Source organism: Theropithecus gelada, chromosome 11 (genome assembly GCF_003255815.1).
Source record: "Theropithecus gelada isolate Dixy chromosome 11, Tgel_1.0, whole genome shotgun sequence".
NCBI classification, from domain to species: domain Eukaryota; kingdom Metazoa; phylum Chordata; class Mammalia; order Primates; family Cercopithecidae; genus Theropithecus; species Theropithecus gelada.
In genome coordinates this window covers 61,555,467-61,568,202 of record NC_037679.1, presented here as the reverse complement: position 1 = coordinate 61,568,202, position 12,736 = coordinate 61,555,467, and the positions used below count along the sequence as shown (strand labels likewise).

The following is a 12,736-nucleotide window of genomic DNA, read 5'->3' as shown; positions in this document are numbered from 1 at the left end:
ACTCTGTCGCCAAGGCTGGAATGCAGTGTCACAATCTCAGCTCACTGCAACCTCCGCCTCCCGGATTCAAGCAATTCTCTTGCCTCAGCCTCCCTAGTAGCTGAAGCTACAGGCACATGCCATCACACCAGGCTAATTTTTTGTATTTTTAGGAGAGACGGGGTTTCACCATGTTGGCCAGGCTGGTCTCGAACTCCTGACCTCAAGTGATCTGCCCATCTCAGCCTCCCAAAGTGCTGGGATTACAGGTGTGAGCCACCACACTTGGCACAGTGATCTTATCTGAAAAGTCTGTGGATAGGTTTCCAAAGGAAAGCTTGGAGCTAGGATAAGAACCAAGAGATAATGGGAGAAGGTGAATGGCCTCTTCAGGGCCTTTTCTAGCACCCTAAATATGTGTGTCTGTACATAATGGGTAATCATATATATCACAAATTAAACCTTCCACAAACTTATTTCCTAATGAGTTGGTTAACCTTTCCTTCTGAAGGGTAAACATCTTTAACCAACCCCAGTGAGCTGGAGGATCAACGTTTTCTTAATAGTCTTACCTTCGTCGGTGTCAATAGGAAACAGTATTTACTCACTACTGTTTTCCTTTTAAAAATCTGCCTACTTGCATACTAGAAACAGTTTCAGCTGGTTTGTTTGTCTTGGACAAGCTGTTGAAGTGAAAAGTTTTTGCTTGACTGAATGTGGGACAGTTTCATAACCCTTCAAGAAGTGCACCGAAGGTGGGTGCCAGCTCCAATGATGACGGCTGCTTCTAACATGCCTCCACTTGCCGCCCATTGTCAAGGGTGGCCAGCGTAATTAAGTTAAGACAATGAGCAAAGCAACAGATGCAACTGAGACCAAGTGCCTGAGTGCTTTTGTTTTGTCACTGTCATTGTCTGCAACAAAGAAGTCACATGTGACAGCCTGGGAAGAGAGCCAAATGCAAACCAGACGACAACCCAGCTGGTTTGAATGGCCTCCACCGTGCACGTGTGTGCATGGGAACCATGCTACTTGGCACAGCATCTGCTTCACTCAAGTGAGTCTCAGCCCCTGGCTTTGCTGTGATGCTGAGACAGACCCAGAAGAAACAGACCAGGGGATCCCTCTGCTCAGACTTTACACTTTATGCCTTGTGCTTTGAGAGAAAAGAAAAAGAATCTCTCTATTGGATACGAAAAATAAGATGTATGTGGTTGGCCAATCTAACCTCAATTCTTTTTGCTATAGCCCCCCAATAATTTAAAGAGTAAAGCATAGATGGTGCCTTAATGTTTTCTTGCAGAAATTTGGGATTAATTTGGCTTGAGAGGAAGAATGGAGATTAAATGCTTTATGAGGCTTTCTTTTAATTTGTTCCCATTTCATTCCTGAATATTTTCTAAGTTTGGGCACTGCAGATGCTTAAAGATCTTCTTATTTGGAGCTGGTATGTCTCTTAAACAGAAAAACAAAAGGTAAAATTCAAATTAGTGTGTTTCTCTGCCTGTTAATTAATTTGGTTAGTAGTTAGGCAGAGAGATGGCATCCTTAATAATATCTATTTTGGGGATTTGATGAGCTACAGACCATCAACAGTGTTGATTGAGAATTGAACAAAAACATTTCAAGGAATTTGGGAACGTTAATGATGCTATTCTGTGGCCCCATGTGTCCTTCTCTCATTTTTCTAGAGAACTCCTATAAGAAAGCAGAACACGGCCAGTCATGGTGGCTCACACCTGTAATCCCAGTACTTCAGGAGGCTGAGGCAGGCAGATCACCTGAGGTCAGGAGTTCAAGACCAGCCTGGCCAACACGGCAAAACCCCATCTCTACTAAAAATACAAAAAATTAGCTGGGCATGATGGTACTCACCTGTAATCCCAGCTACTTGGGAGGCTGAGGCATGAGAATCACTTGAACCGGGAGGCAGAGGTTACAGTGAGCCTAGATCGCATCACTGCACTGCAGCCTGGGTGACAGAGTGAGACTCCAACTCAAAAAAAAAAAGAAAAAAAAAGGAAAGCAGAACCCAATGTAAGATTAAAAACACAAGTTTAGCTCACACCTGTAATCCCAGCACTTTGGGAGGCCAAAACAGGTGGATCACAAGGTCAGGAGTTTGAGACCAACGTGGCCAATATGATAAAATCCCATCTCTACTAAAAAGTACAAAAATTAACTGGGCATGGTGGCAGGCACCTGTAATCCCAGCTACTAGGGAGGCTGAGGCAGGAGAATCGCTTGAACCCAGGGGCAGAGGTTGCAGTGAACTGAGAACGCACCATTGCACTCCAGCCTGGGCAACAGAGCGAGACTCCAGCTCAAAACAAAAACAAAAACAAAAACAAAAGAAAAACACAAGTTTACCGGGAGCTTAGCAGTAGATGCTTTGCACCATAACAAATATATCTTAAGTGGTCTTTTGTGATATTTGAGGGAAAGTGCCAGGATTTAAAACAGATGGCATTTCAAGTTATTCTATGCAAATGCCCAGTTTCTTTCTACCAGCTTTTTTTTCCTTTTTGCAGTGGTCACTGAGCTATTTGAATGTTTTTACACAATAATGCCATCTTACTTCTACTCAGTCAGTACAAGATGTTGACCATCAACTCATACAATGCTAACTACCTTTCATGAAGGACTTGGTGATAACTCTAATGTTCCAAGTAGAACTGGAAAACATGTGTAAGAAAAACTGCCAGATCCCTGTGAACCTTGGCCAATAGGCATTATTTCCGAGGGGTGGCAATTGATCTTTTTCCCCAGCCGTCATATTAAAACCTCTCACCTTCTCCAGGTCTCAGGTCTGAGTAATCTCAAATATGCTTTAGCTCCTCACAATATTGTGACTGTGTGGGTGTTCATCACCTTAGCCAGAAGGAACAGTTTGAAGATTCCAGGTATCATGGAGAGAACTTTTGTTTCTGGTTATGAACCTCATTCTATACCAATAATTATCCGTTACATCCTTCTGTAGAGGGCTCTCTGCCTAGAGGTAAAACCAAAAAAAAGATGTACCTCAGGTTTATGCATATAAGTGCCAGTTCCTCTTTGATTTTATTTCAAAACTCCTATCTACATACTTTGCAATTTAAATACATTCAAGGATAAAATAATAACTGTAGGAAAAGTATTATAATATAATGACTTAGTTCTGCACATCACGAGGGGGTCCCTCATACACATTCATTCATTTCGCTCATTTTACAGATATTTATTGAGTACCTGCAATAACCTGGACACTGTTCTAGACACTGGGACTATAACAGTGAACAGACAGACACATCTCTGCTCTCACAGGGCTTCTATTCTAAACAAAACTCAATATTCAGGACGGGTATAGTGGCTCATGCCTGGAATGGCAGCACTTTGGGAGACCAAGGCCGGGTGGATCACCTGAGTCCACTAGTTGAAGACCAGCCTGGGCAATATAGCAAAACCCCATGTCTACAAAAAAAAAAAAAAAATTATCAAGGCATGGTGGCATGTACCTGTGGTCGCAGCTACTCAGGAGGCTGAGGCAGGAGGATTGTGTAAGCCTGGAAGGCAGAGGTTGCCGTGAGCTGAGATGGCACCACAGCACTCCAGCCTGGGCAACAGAGAGAGACCCTGTTCAAGGAAAAAAAACCTCAATATCCTTAAGATAACATCATATCTTGTTGATCAGTGAATGGTAACACCAAATTAGGAACCCAGGACTTTTAGTCTTGGCACGGTTACTTTCCAATAAAGGTGACAATACTAAGAAGAGGAAAAATGAGTTAATAATAATAACAGCAGCTAATACTTATGTAGTGCTTACCATGTTCCAGGTCTATTGTGCGTACTTGTATATATATATAAGTACTCACAATATAAGTATTAAATTATATATATATATATAATTTAATCTTTGATCCTATAAGGTAGATATTATTGTTACCCTAGTTTATGGATGAAGAAACTGAAACACAAGAGATTGCCACTCGTACAAGTTTACATAGCTAGAAAATAGAAGAGCTATGAGTTGAGCTCAGCCCAGTATGTCTGTGATTTTACAGACTCAAAATTATAAGATTTCCTAATCTTCGATTTCTAAAACTCTGCCTTGCTCTAGAGGAAAACAAGAAAAACAATGAAAAATAAATATCTCTTTTTTACAAAAATTAAAACAGAACAAACTGCAATAAAACAACAGAGGATGAACCCAGAATGTGATTGATTTTTTTTCTTCCTAGGAAAGGATCTAGAGGCCAGAGGGCTGGATTTTTCAGGATCTCCTTTTAATCAATGAATCTGTGATAGAAGCAGATGAATCAAATCTCATCTTTGTGTGATTATAAAGCTGCCTGTGGTATTCACGCCACCAGAGGTACATAAAGGTCACTGAGTGAGATTTGGCAAAAGTACTAAGGGCCTGTCCACCTATATATGCCCTTCTCAGGAAAACCAAGGTTCAAGCTCTCTATTAGCTCAACTGGTAAGGCGTATGATACGGAAGGTTGAGACCCAGTGTTAGAAATAGATGGTTACATAAAACTTCATCGAGTTAATGTCACTTTTTCTTCCTTATTTATAGGAAGTACATTTGAAGAACGCAAGTAGAGGGAGTGCAGGAAACAAGAACTACAGAATGTAGGAAGACCCTCCTGAGGAGTGAAGAGTGACATGCCACCGCAGGATCCTTTGCTCTGCACGAGTTACCTGTTAAACTTTGGAACACCTACCAAAAAATAAGTTTGATAACATTTAAAAGATGGGCGTTTCCCCCAATGAAATACACAAGTAAACATTCCAACATTGTCTTTAGGAGTGATTTGCACCTTGCAAAAATGGTCCTGGAGTTGGTAGATTGCTGTTGATCCTTTATCAATAATGTTCTATAGAAAAGAAAATATATATATATATATATATATATATCTTAGTCCCTGCCTCTCAAGAGCCACAAATGCATGGGTGTTGTATAGATCCAGTTGCACTAAATTCCTCTCTGAATCTTGGCTGCTGGAGCCATTCATTCAGCAACCTTGTCTAAGTGGTTTATGAATTGTTTCCTTATTTGCACTTCTTTCTACACAACACGGGCTGTTTGTTTTACAGTGTCTGATAATCTTGTTAGTCTATACCCACCACCTCCCTTCATAACCTTTATATTTGCCGAATTTGGCCTCCTCAAAAGCAGCAGCAAGTCGTCAAGAAGCACACCAATTTCTAACCCACAAGATTCCATCTGTGGCATTTGTACCAAATATAAGTTGGATGCATTTTATTTTAGACACAAAGCTTTATTTTTCCACATCATGCTTACAAAAAAGAATAATGCAAATAGTTGCAACTTTGAGGCCAATCATTTTTAGGCATATATTTTAAACATAGAAAGTTTCTTCAACTCAAAACAGCTCCTTCAAATGATGAGTTAATGTGCAACCTAATTAGTAACTTTCCTCTTTTTATTTTTTCCATATAGAGCACTATGTAAATTTAGCATATCAATTATACAGGATATATCAAACAGTATGTAAAACTCTGTTTTTTAGTATAATGGTGCTATTTTGTAGTTTGTTATATGAAAGAGTCTGGCCAAAACGGTAATAGGTGAAAGCAAAACAATAGGGGAAGCCTGGAGCCAAAGATGACACAAGGGGAAGGGTACTGAAAACGCCATCCATTTGGGAAAGAAGGCAAAGTCCCCCCAATTATGCCTTCCAAGAGGAACTTCAGACACAAAAGTCCACTGACGCAAATTGGACTGGCAAGTCCAGAGAGGAAACTGTGGAATGGAAAAAGCAGAAGGCTAGGAATTTTAGCAGTCCTGGTTTCTTTTTCTCACTGAAGAAACAAACATCTGCCAGCTGTGTCATGGACTCACCACTGTGTGACCTTGGGCAAGTCACTTCACCTCTCTGTGCCTCAGTTTCCTCATCTGCAAAATGGGGGCAATATGTCATCTACCTACCTCAAAGGGGTGGTATAAGGTTTAAAAAGATAAAGATTCAGATTTTTTTTACCCTGGGTTGCTGTAAGGGTGCAACATCAGGGTGCTTGAGTTGCTGAGATGCAAGGAATTCTATAAATAACCCATTCATAGCATAGCTAGAGATTGGTGAATTGAATGCTCCTGACATCTCAGTTCTTGTCAGTGAAACTATCCAAATAACTGGCCAACTAACTAGTTGTTAAAAGCTAACAGCTCAATCTCTTTTAAAACACTTTTTAAAATATGTGAGAAGCATGTGATTTTCAATTTGATTTTGAATTCTGCATTTGGTTTTATGAATACAAAGATAAGTGAAAAGAGAGAAAGGAAAAGAAAAAAGGAGAAAAACAAAGAGATTTCTACCAGTGAAAGGGGAGTTAATTACTCTATTTGTTAGCACTCACTGACTCTTCTATGCAGTTACTATATGTCTAGTAAAACCTTGTTTAATACTATAAATAATATTCTATTCATTTTGAAAAACATGATACTTCCTTCTTTTCTAGGCAATATAAGGAAAATGACCCCAAATTTGAAATATTAAAATAATATCTAATAAAAAGTCACAAAGTTATCTTCTTTAAAAAACTTTACCCTTATTCTTAGCTGCATATACATTTTTTAAAAATTGTGTTAAAACTTGCTTGACTAGAGTTGCCAATTGAAAGGCAAAAACTTCCATCAAAACAAGAAATTTCCCATGCCTGCTTAGAAGGGTAGCCCCTAGCTCTCTGTGAATGTGTTTTATCCATTTAGCTGAAAATTGGTATCAAGAAAGTCCACTGGTTAGTGTACTAGTCCATCATAGCCTAGAAAATGATCCCCATCTGTAGATCAAGATTTTCTCATTAGAACAATGAGTTATCCAACATTCAGATCTTTTTATTCACCTTAGGACTTTTTGGTTAAAAGTACCCAGGCTTAATTATTTCATGCAAATTGTATATTTTACATTCTTGAAAAGTCTATATGAAAAACAAAAAGAACATCTTCAGTTTTTCTCCCACTGGGTCACCTTAAGGATCAGAGGCCAGGAAAAAAAAGACTCCCTGGATCTCTGACTATCTGCAAAAAGAAGGCTGCATTTAGTGGAGCCAGCACTCCTGTTCAGTCAACAAGTATTTTAACTCTCAGTCTAACATTATTTGAATTGAGCACCTCAAGCATGCTTAGCAATATTCCAATCACTATGGACAGATGTAAAAGAAACTATACATCATTTTTGCCCTCTACCTGTTTTCCAGACATACAGGTTCTGTGGAATAAGATACTGGACTCCTCTTCCCAAGATGGCACTTCTTTTTATTTCTTGTCCCCAGTGTGTACCTTCTAAAATTATTCCCTCTCAACAAAACTTTATAGGCAGACTTCTGCAGACTTACGTGTTTTCTGTCATAGTTAGATGTGATAATTCTGAGACTGTCTATGACTTATTTCCTTCACTTAATTCTATCCACAGTCAAAAATCCCCCAAGGAGAAAAGCTGAAAGATGCATTGCCATATTATCTTTCTTAACTTTTTCCAACACATAATCCTCCACAACTGGATCATAAATAAATTGAAAATAACTCATTATACCAATTCACTATTTTATTTTTTAATGAATTAACACTAGAAGACAAATTGATGCAAACCCTGGAAGTCAGTCGATTACTATATACTCCAGCAGAATGACTCGGATTTCATAGAAAGGAGCAAACAAAATATCACAACCCAAAATTTTACAAGCTTTGCTTCAGAATTAGATTGCTTTATAATTCTTGAATGAGGCCATTTCAAGATATTTGTAAAAGAATGGTAAACATTGGTAGGAATGAGCTTTCAACTCATAGGCTTATTTCCAATTTAATTGACCATCCTCGATACTTAGGTCAAATTTCTGTTCTCTCTTCCCCAAATAGTATCAAAGTATTATTTGAACTTTTTAAGATGAGGTGGTTCCCCTGAAAAGTTAATGCAGCGCCGCATCAGAATCCACTCTTCCAGGGATATGAAAATCTCTCAACACCCACCCTACATACACAGACACAGACGCAGATACAGACACACACACACAGACACACACACACATTCACCCTAAGGATCCAATGGGATACTGAAAAGAAATCACTTCCTTGGAAATTTTATTAAAAAACAAACAAACAAAAGCCTGTCTTCCCTTGAGAATCCTTCCTGTCCTTGGAACATCAATCTTTGTGTAGATGAAACCATCTCATGCTCTATGGCTCCAGGGTTTCTGTTACTATTTCATGCACTTGGGAGAAGGCTTAGAATAAAAGATGTAGCACATTTTGCTTTCCCATTTATTGTTTGGCCAGCTATGCCAATGTGGTGCTATTGTTTCTTTAAGAAAGTACTTGACTAAAAAAAAAAAAAAAGAAAAAAAGAAAAAAAAGAAAGCATAGACATATTTTTTTAAAGTATAAAAACAACAATTCTATAGATAGATGGCTTAATAAAATAGCATTAGGTCTATCTAGCCACCACCACCTTTCAACTTTTTATCACTCACAAGTAGTGTACTGTTCACCAAATTGTGAATTTGGGCGTGCAGGGGCAGGAGATGGAAATTTTTTAAAGTTAGAAGGCTCCATTGTTTTGTTGGCTCTCAAACTTAGCAAAATTAGCAATATATTATCCAATCTTCTGAACTTGATCAAGAGCATGGAGAATAAATGTGGGAAAAAAGATCTTACAGCCAAATAGAAGAACTTAAAAGATAAGTAAGTTCCTTATTGATTTTTGTGCTCTCTGCTCTAAAACAGATACTCAGCAAGTGGAGAAAATAAGAACAAAGAGAAAAAAATACATAGATTTACCTGTTAAAAAAAAAAAAAAAAATAGCTTCTGCCAAATCCCCCTTGGGTATTTTTTGGCATTTACTGGTTTATAGAAGATATTCTCCCTTCACCCAGACATCTCAAAGAGCAGTAGCTCTCATGAAAAGCAGTCACTGATCTCATTGGGGAAATGTTGGAAAGTATTTCCTTATGAGATGGGGGTTATCTACTGATAAAGAAAGAATTATGAGAAATCGTTGAAAGAGATGGCTAACAATCTGTGAAGATTTTTTGTTTCTTGTTTTTGATTTTTTTTTTTTTTTTTTTTTTTTTTTACTTTATACAGTCTTTATGAATTTCTTAATACTCAAAATGACTTGGTTCTTTTCTTCTTTTTTTATATTGGAATGAGGAATAATAAGTTAAACCCACATAGACTCTTTAAAACTATAGGCTAGATAGAAATGTATGTTTGACTTGTTGAAGCTGTAATCAGACTATTTAAAATGTTTTGCTATTTTTAATCTTAAAAGATTGTGCTAATTTATTAGAGCAGAACCTGTTTGACTCTCCTCATAAGAAAGAATCTTTCCATTCAGATCACATGGGCTTTCCACCAATATTTTCAATAGATAAATCTGATTTATGCAATGGCATCATTTATTTTAAAATAGAAGAATTGTGAAACTTTATGCCCCTCCCTTGCAAAGATCATAAAGTCCAGATCTGGTAGGGGGGCAGCAACAAAAGGAAAATGTTGTTGATTCTTGGTTTTGGATTTTGTTTTGTTTTCAATGCTAGTGTTTAATCCTGTAGTACATATTTGCTTATTGCTATTTTAATATTTTATAAGACCTTCCTGTTAGGTATTAGAAAGTGATACATAGATATCTTTTCTTTGTGTAATTTCTATTTAAAAAAGAAAGAAGACTGTCAGAAGCTTTAAGTGCATATGGTACAGGATAAAGATATCAATTTAAATAATCAATCCCTATCTAGAACAATGCTTTTGTTTTTTAAAGAAACCTCTCACAGATAACCCAGAGGCCCAGGGGATTTTTGAAGCTGTCTTTATTCTGCCCCCATCCCAACCCAGTCATTATTTTAGTATCTTCCTCAGAATTTTATAGAGGGCTGACCAATCTGAAACTCTAGAATTAAAGGAACCTCATTGAAAACATATATTTCACGTGTTCCCTCTTTTTTTTTTTTTTTTTTTTTTTGAGATGGAGTCTCATACCGTCCCCCAGGCTGAAGTGCAGTGGCACGAGATCTCGGCTCACTGCAACCTCTGTCTCCTGAGTTCAAGCGATTCTCCTGCTTTAGCCTCTGGAGTAGCTGGGATTACAGGCACCCACCACCATGTCCAGCTAATTTTTTGTATTTTTAGTAGAGACGGGGTTTCACCATGTTGGCCAGGTTGGTCTTGAACTCCTGACCTTGTGATTTGCCCACCTCAGCCTCCCAAAGTGCTGGGATTACAGGCGTGAGCCACCACGCCCTGCCCATGTGTTCCCTCTTAACGTATGATTACATTGATCGTAAACATGGTCCTTCTCTCCTCATTCTTCAACTATCTTTGATAGGGGTCTTTCAAGGGGAAAAAAATCCAAGCTTTTTTAAAATTAAAAAAAAAAAAAGAGAGGACACAAAACCAAATGTTACTGCCCAACTGAAATATGAGTTAAGATGGAGATCGAGTTTCTCCTGAGAAACTCTGAGTTGAATTACCTGTGCTGAATTAGCTGTCACTTTCAAAAACATGACCTTCCACAATCCTTAGAATCTGCCTTTTTTTAAATATTACTGAGGCCTAAAAGTAAGCATTACTCATTTTATTTTGCCCAAAATGCACTGATGTAAAGTAGGAAAAATAAAAACAGAGCTCTAAAATCCCTTTCAAGCCACCCATTGACCCCACTCACCAACTCATAGCAAAGTCACTTCCGTTAATCCCTTAATCTGATTTTGTTTGGATATTTATCTTGTACCCGCTGCTAAACACACCACAGGAGGGACTCTGAAACCTCAAGCTGTCTACTTACATCTTTTATCTGTGTCTGTGTATCATGAAAATGTCTCTTCGAAATATCAAAACCTTTCAAATATCATGCAGCTTATATTCAGTTTACATAAAGGCCCTAAATACCATGTCAGATCTCTTTTTGGTAAACGAGTTAATGAACTATGAGAATTGGGATTACATCATGTATTTTGCCTCATGTATTTTTATCACACTTATAGGCCAAGTGTGATAAATAAACTTACAGACACTGAATTAATTTCCCCTGCTACTTTGAAACCAGAAAATAATGACTGGCCATTCATTATATCTGTCTTAGTTGAAAAGCATATTTTTTATTAAATTAATTCTGATTGTATTTGAAATTATTACTCAATTCACTTATGGCAGAGGAATATCAATCCTAATGACTTCTAAAAATGTAACTAATTGAATCATTATCTTACATTTACTGTTTAATAAGCATATTTTGAAAATGTATGGCTAGAGTGTCATAATAAAATGGTATATCTTTCTTTAGTAATTACATTAAAATTAGTCATGTTTGATTAATTAGTTCTTTTGGATAATGTTGGTGTAATGTGTCATTCCTTAAGAATTCTACTGTTATATAGCATTTTTATTAAGGTCATTGCAACAATTAAACATGAAAACATACCCAGAAAAATAAAACTAATCATACACAAAAATGAAGATATCTCATAGAATTTACAGATTCTATTTAAAAGTAAATATGTTTCAAAGGACTTGCAAAAGCTATGTAAGAGATGTATGAATTGTACAATATATGCATTAACAATAAAGCAGTTGTACATAAAATCCCCTCACTGTCACCCAACAGTGACTTATAATCCCTGACACAAAGTGGTTGGGAAAATATTCTCCTGCCAGAAGATTCAAACATATCAAATAAGGCACATAATATATAAATGGCATCTAATACATTCCCATACCAAGAGATTTATAAGAATGTGATCTCTCAGCATTGAGTTTTCATTTCAATAAATTGTTCCAATTTTTTACTGAATAGATACAGTGAATATCAAACTCACAACAGTATATATAGAAGTACAAGGTATAAAGATTGGTAATCTCCCTCTTGTTTAAAAGCATCTCATTTCATTTTTAAAAAATTCATTAACTATTTGGAAAGTTACCTAAATATAAAAAAAGTCTCGTAAGTTTTGTACTTAGTTTTAAGGAAATCATAGTAAAGTTTTCTCTAATATTTTCTCACGTGCCATTGGTGTCCCATCTCACATTCATTCCCACCTTTGCTCCCTCAAGATATCCAAGAATCTCTCTGGGACTGTCATTGCGTGGGCCCCTTCTTCCTCCAAATGTCTTGTTCATGCTCTTAGCATTTTGCCTCCTGTAGTCATGGTGTTCTGTATCACTTCTCTCCCCGCTCCACTCCAGACAATCCCTCTCTCCTTTCGTTCACACTAGGGTGATCTAGCCACAGCCTTTCACTAAAGATTTTGTAGACAATGCAAAGGGGGTGAGTTAAGCACAGGACAGAAAACGCCTTCCATTTCAACGGCAAACATCACTGTTACTATGAATCCAAGGAATTTCTGGCTGCTCATGTGCCTCCTGTGATCTTAGCAAGATCTTTCCTGCTCTTCTGCAAACTCTCCCAGGAACCACTTTCTATCAAACCCTTTATCCCCTCCTTTGGAAAGAACTTATAAGAAAATTAGATTGTATTCTTATACAGGACAATCTTCTACCATCACAGCTTTGCCGGTGGTAGGGGTGGGGGCAGGGCTGGCTCACCTTTTATTACTGAATATGTACAAGTGGTGTTCTTTCCTAAAGGAAAAACCAATTCCATCCCTAAGAGGAATTCTATCTTCCTTCCAGGTCATCTACATCAAATAACAGCCTCTTTTTTTTAAAAGAACCTCTTTTTCTTCTGTAAGATCTTTATTGGAGATAATTACCACCACTCTAACAATAATGGTGGTTAATAGTTACTAAGCACTTACTGT

General features: G+C 37.5%; 1 protein-coding gene across 3 annotated transcripts in view; it reads left to right on the top strand.

Annotated features, from left to right (window-relative positions):
* IGF1 (insulin like growth factor 1) overlaps positions 1-11,294 on the top strand; it is an 83,128-nt gene extending 71,834 nt beyond the window's left edge. For all 3 annotated transcript variants that reach the window (XM_025403680.1, XM_025403679.1, XM_025403681.1), the window contains one exon: positions 4,541-11,294. In XM_025403680.1, coding sequence (XP_025259465.1) covers positions 4,541-4,600 — 60 coding nt within the window. In that variant the 3' untranslated portion in view covers positions 4,601-11,294. The remainder of the gene's footprint in view (positions 1-4,540) is intronic.
* The last annotated feature ends 1,442 nt before the right edge of the window (positions 11,295-12,736 follow it).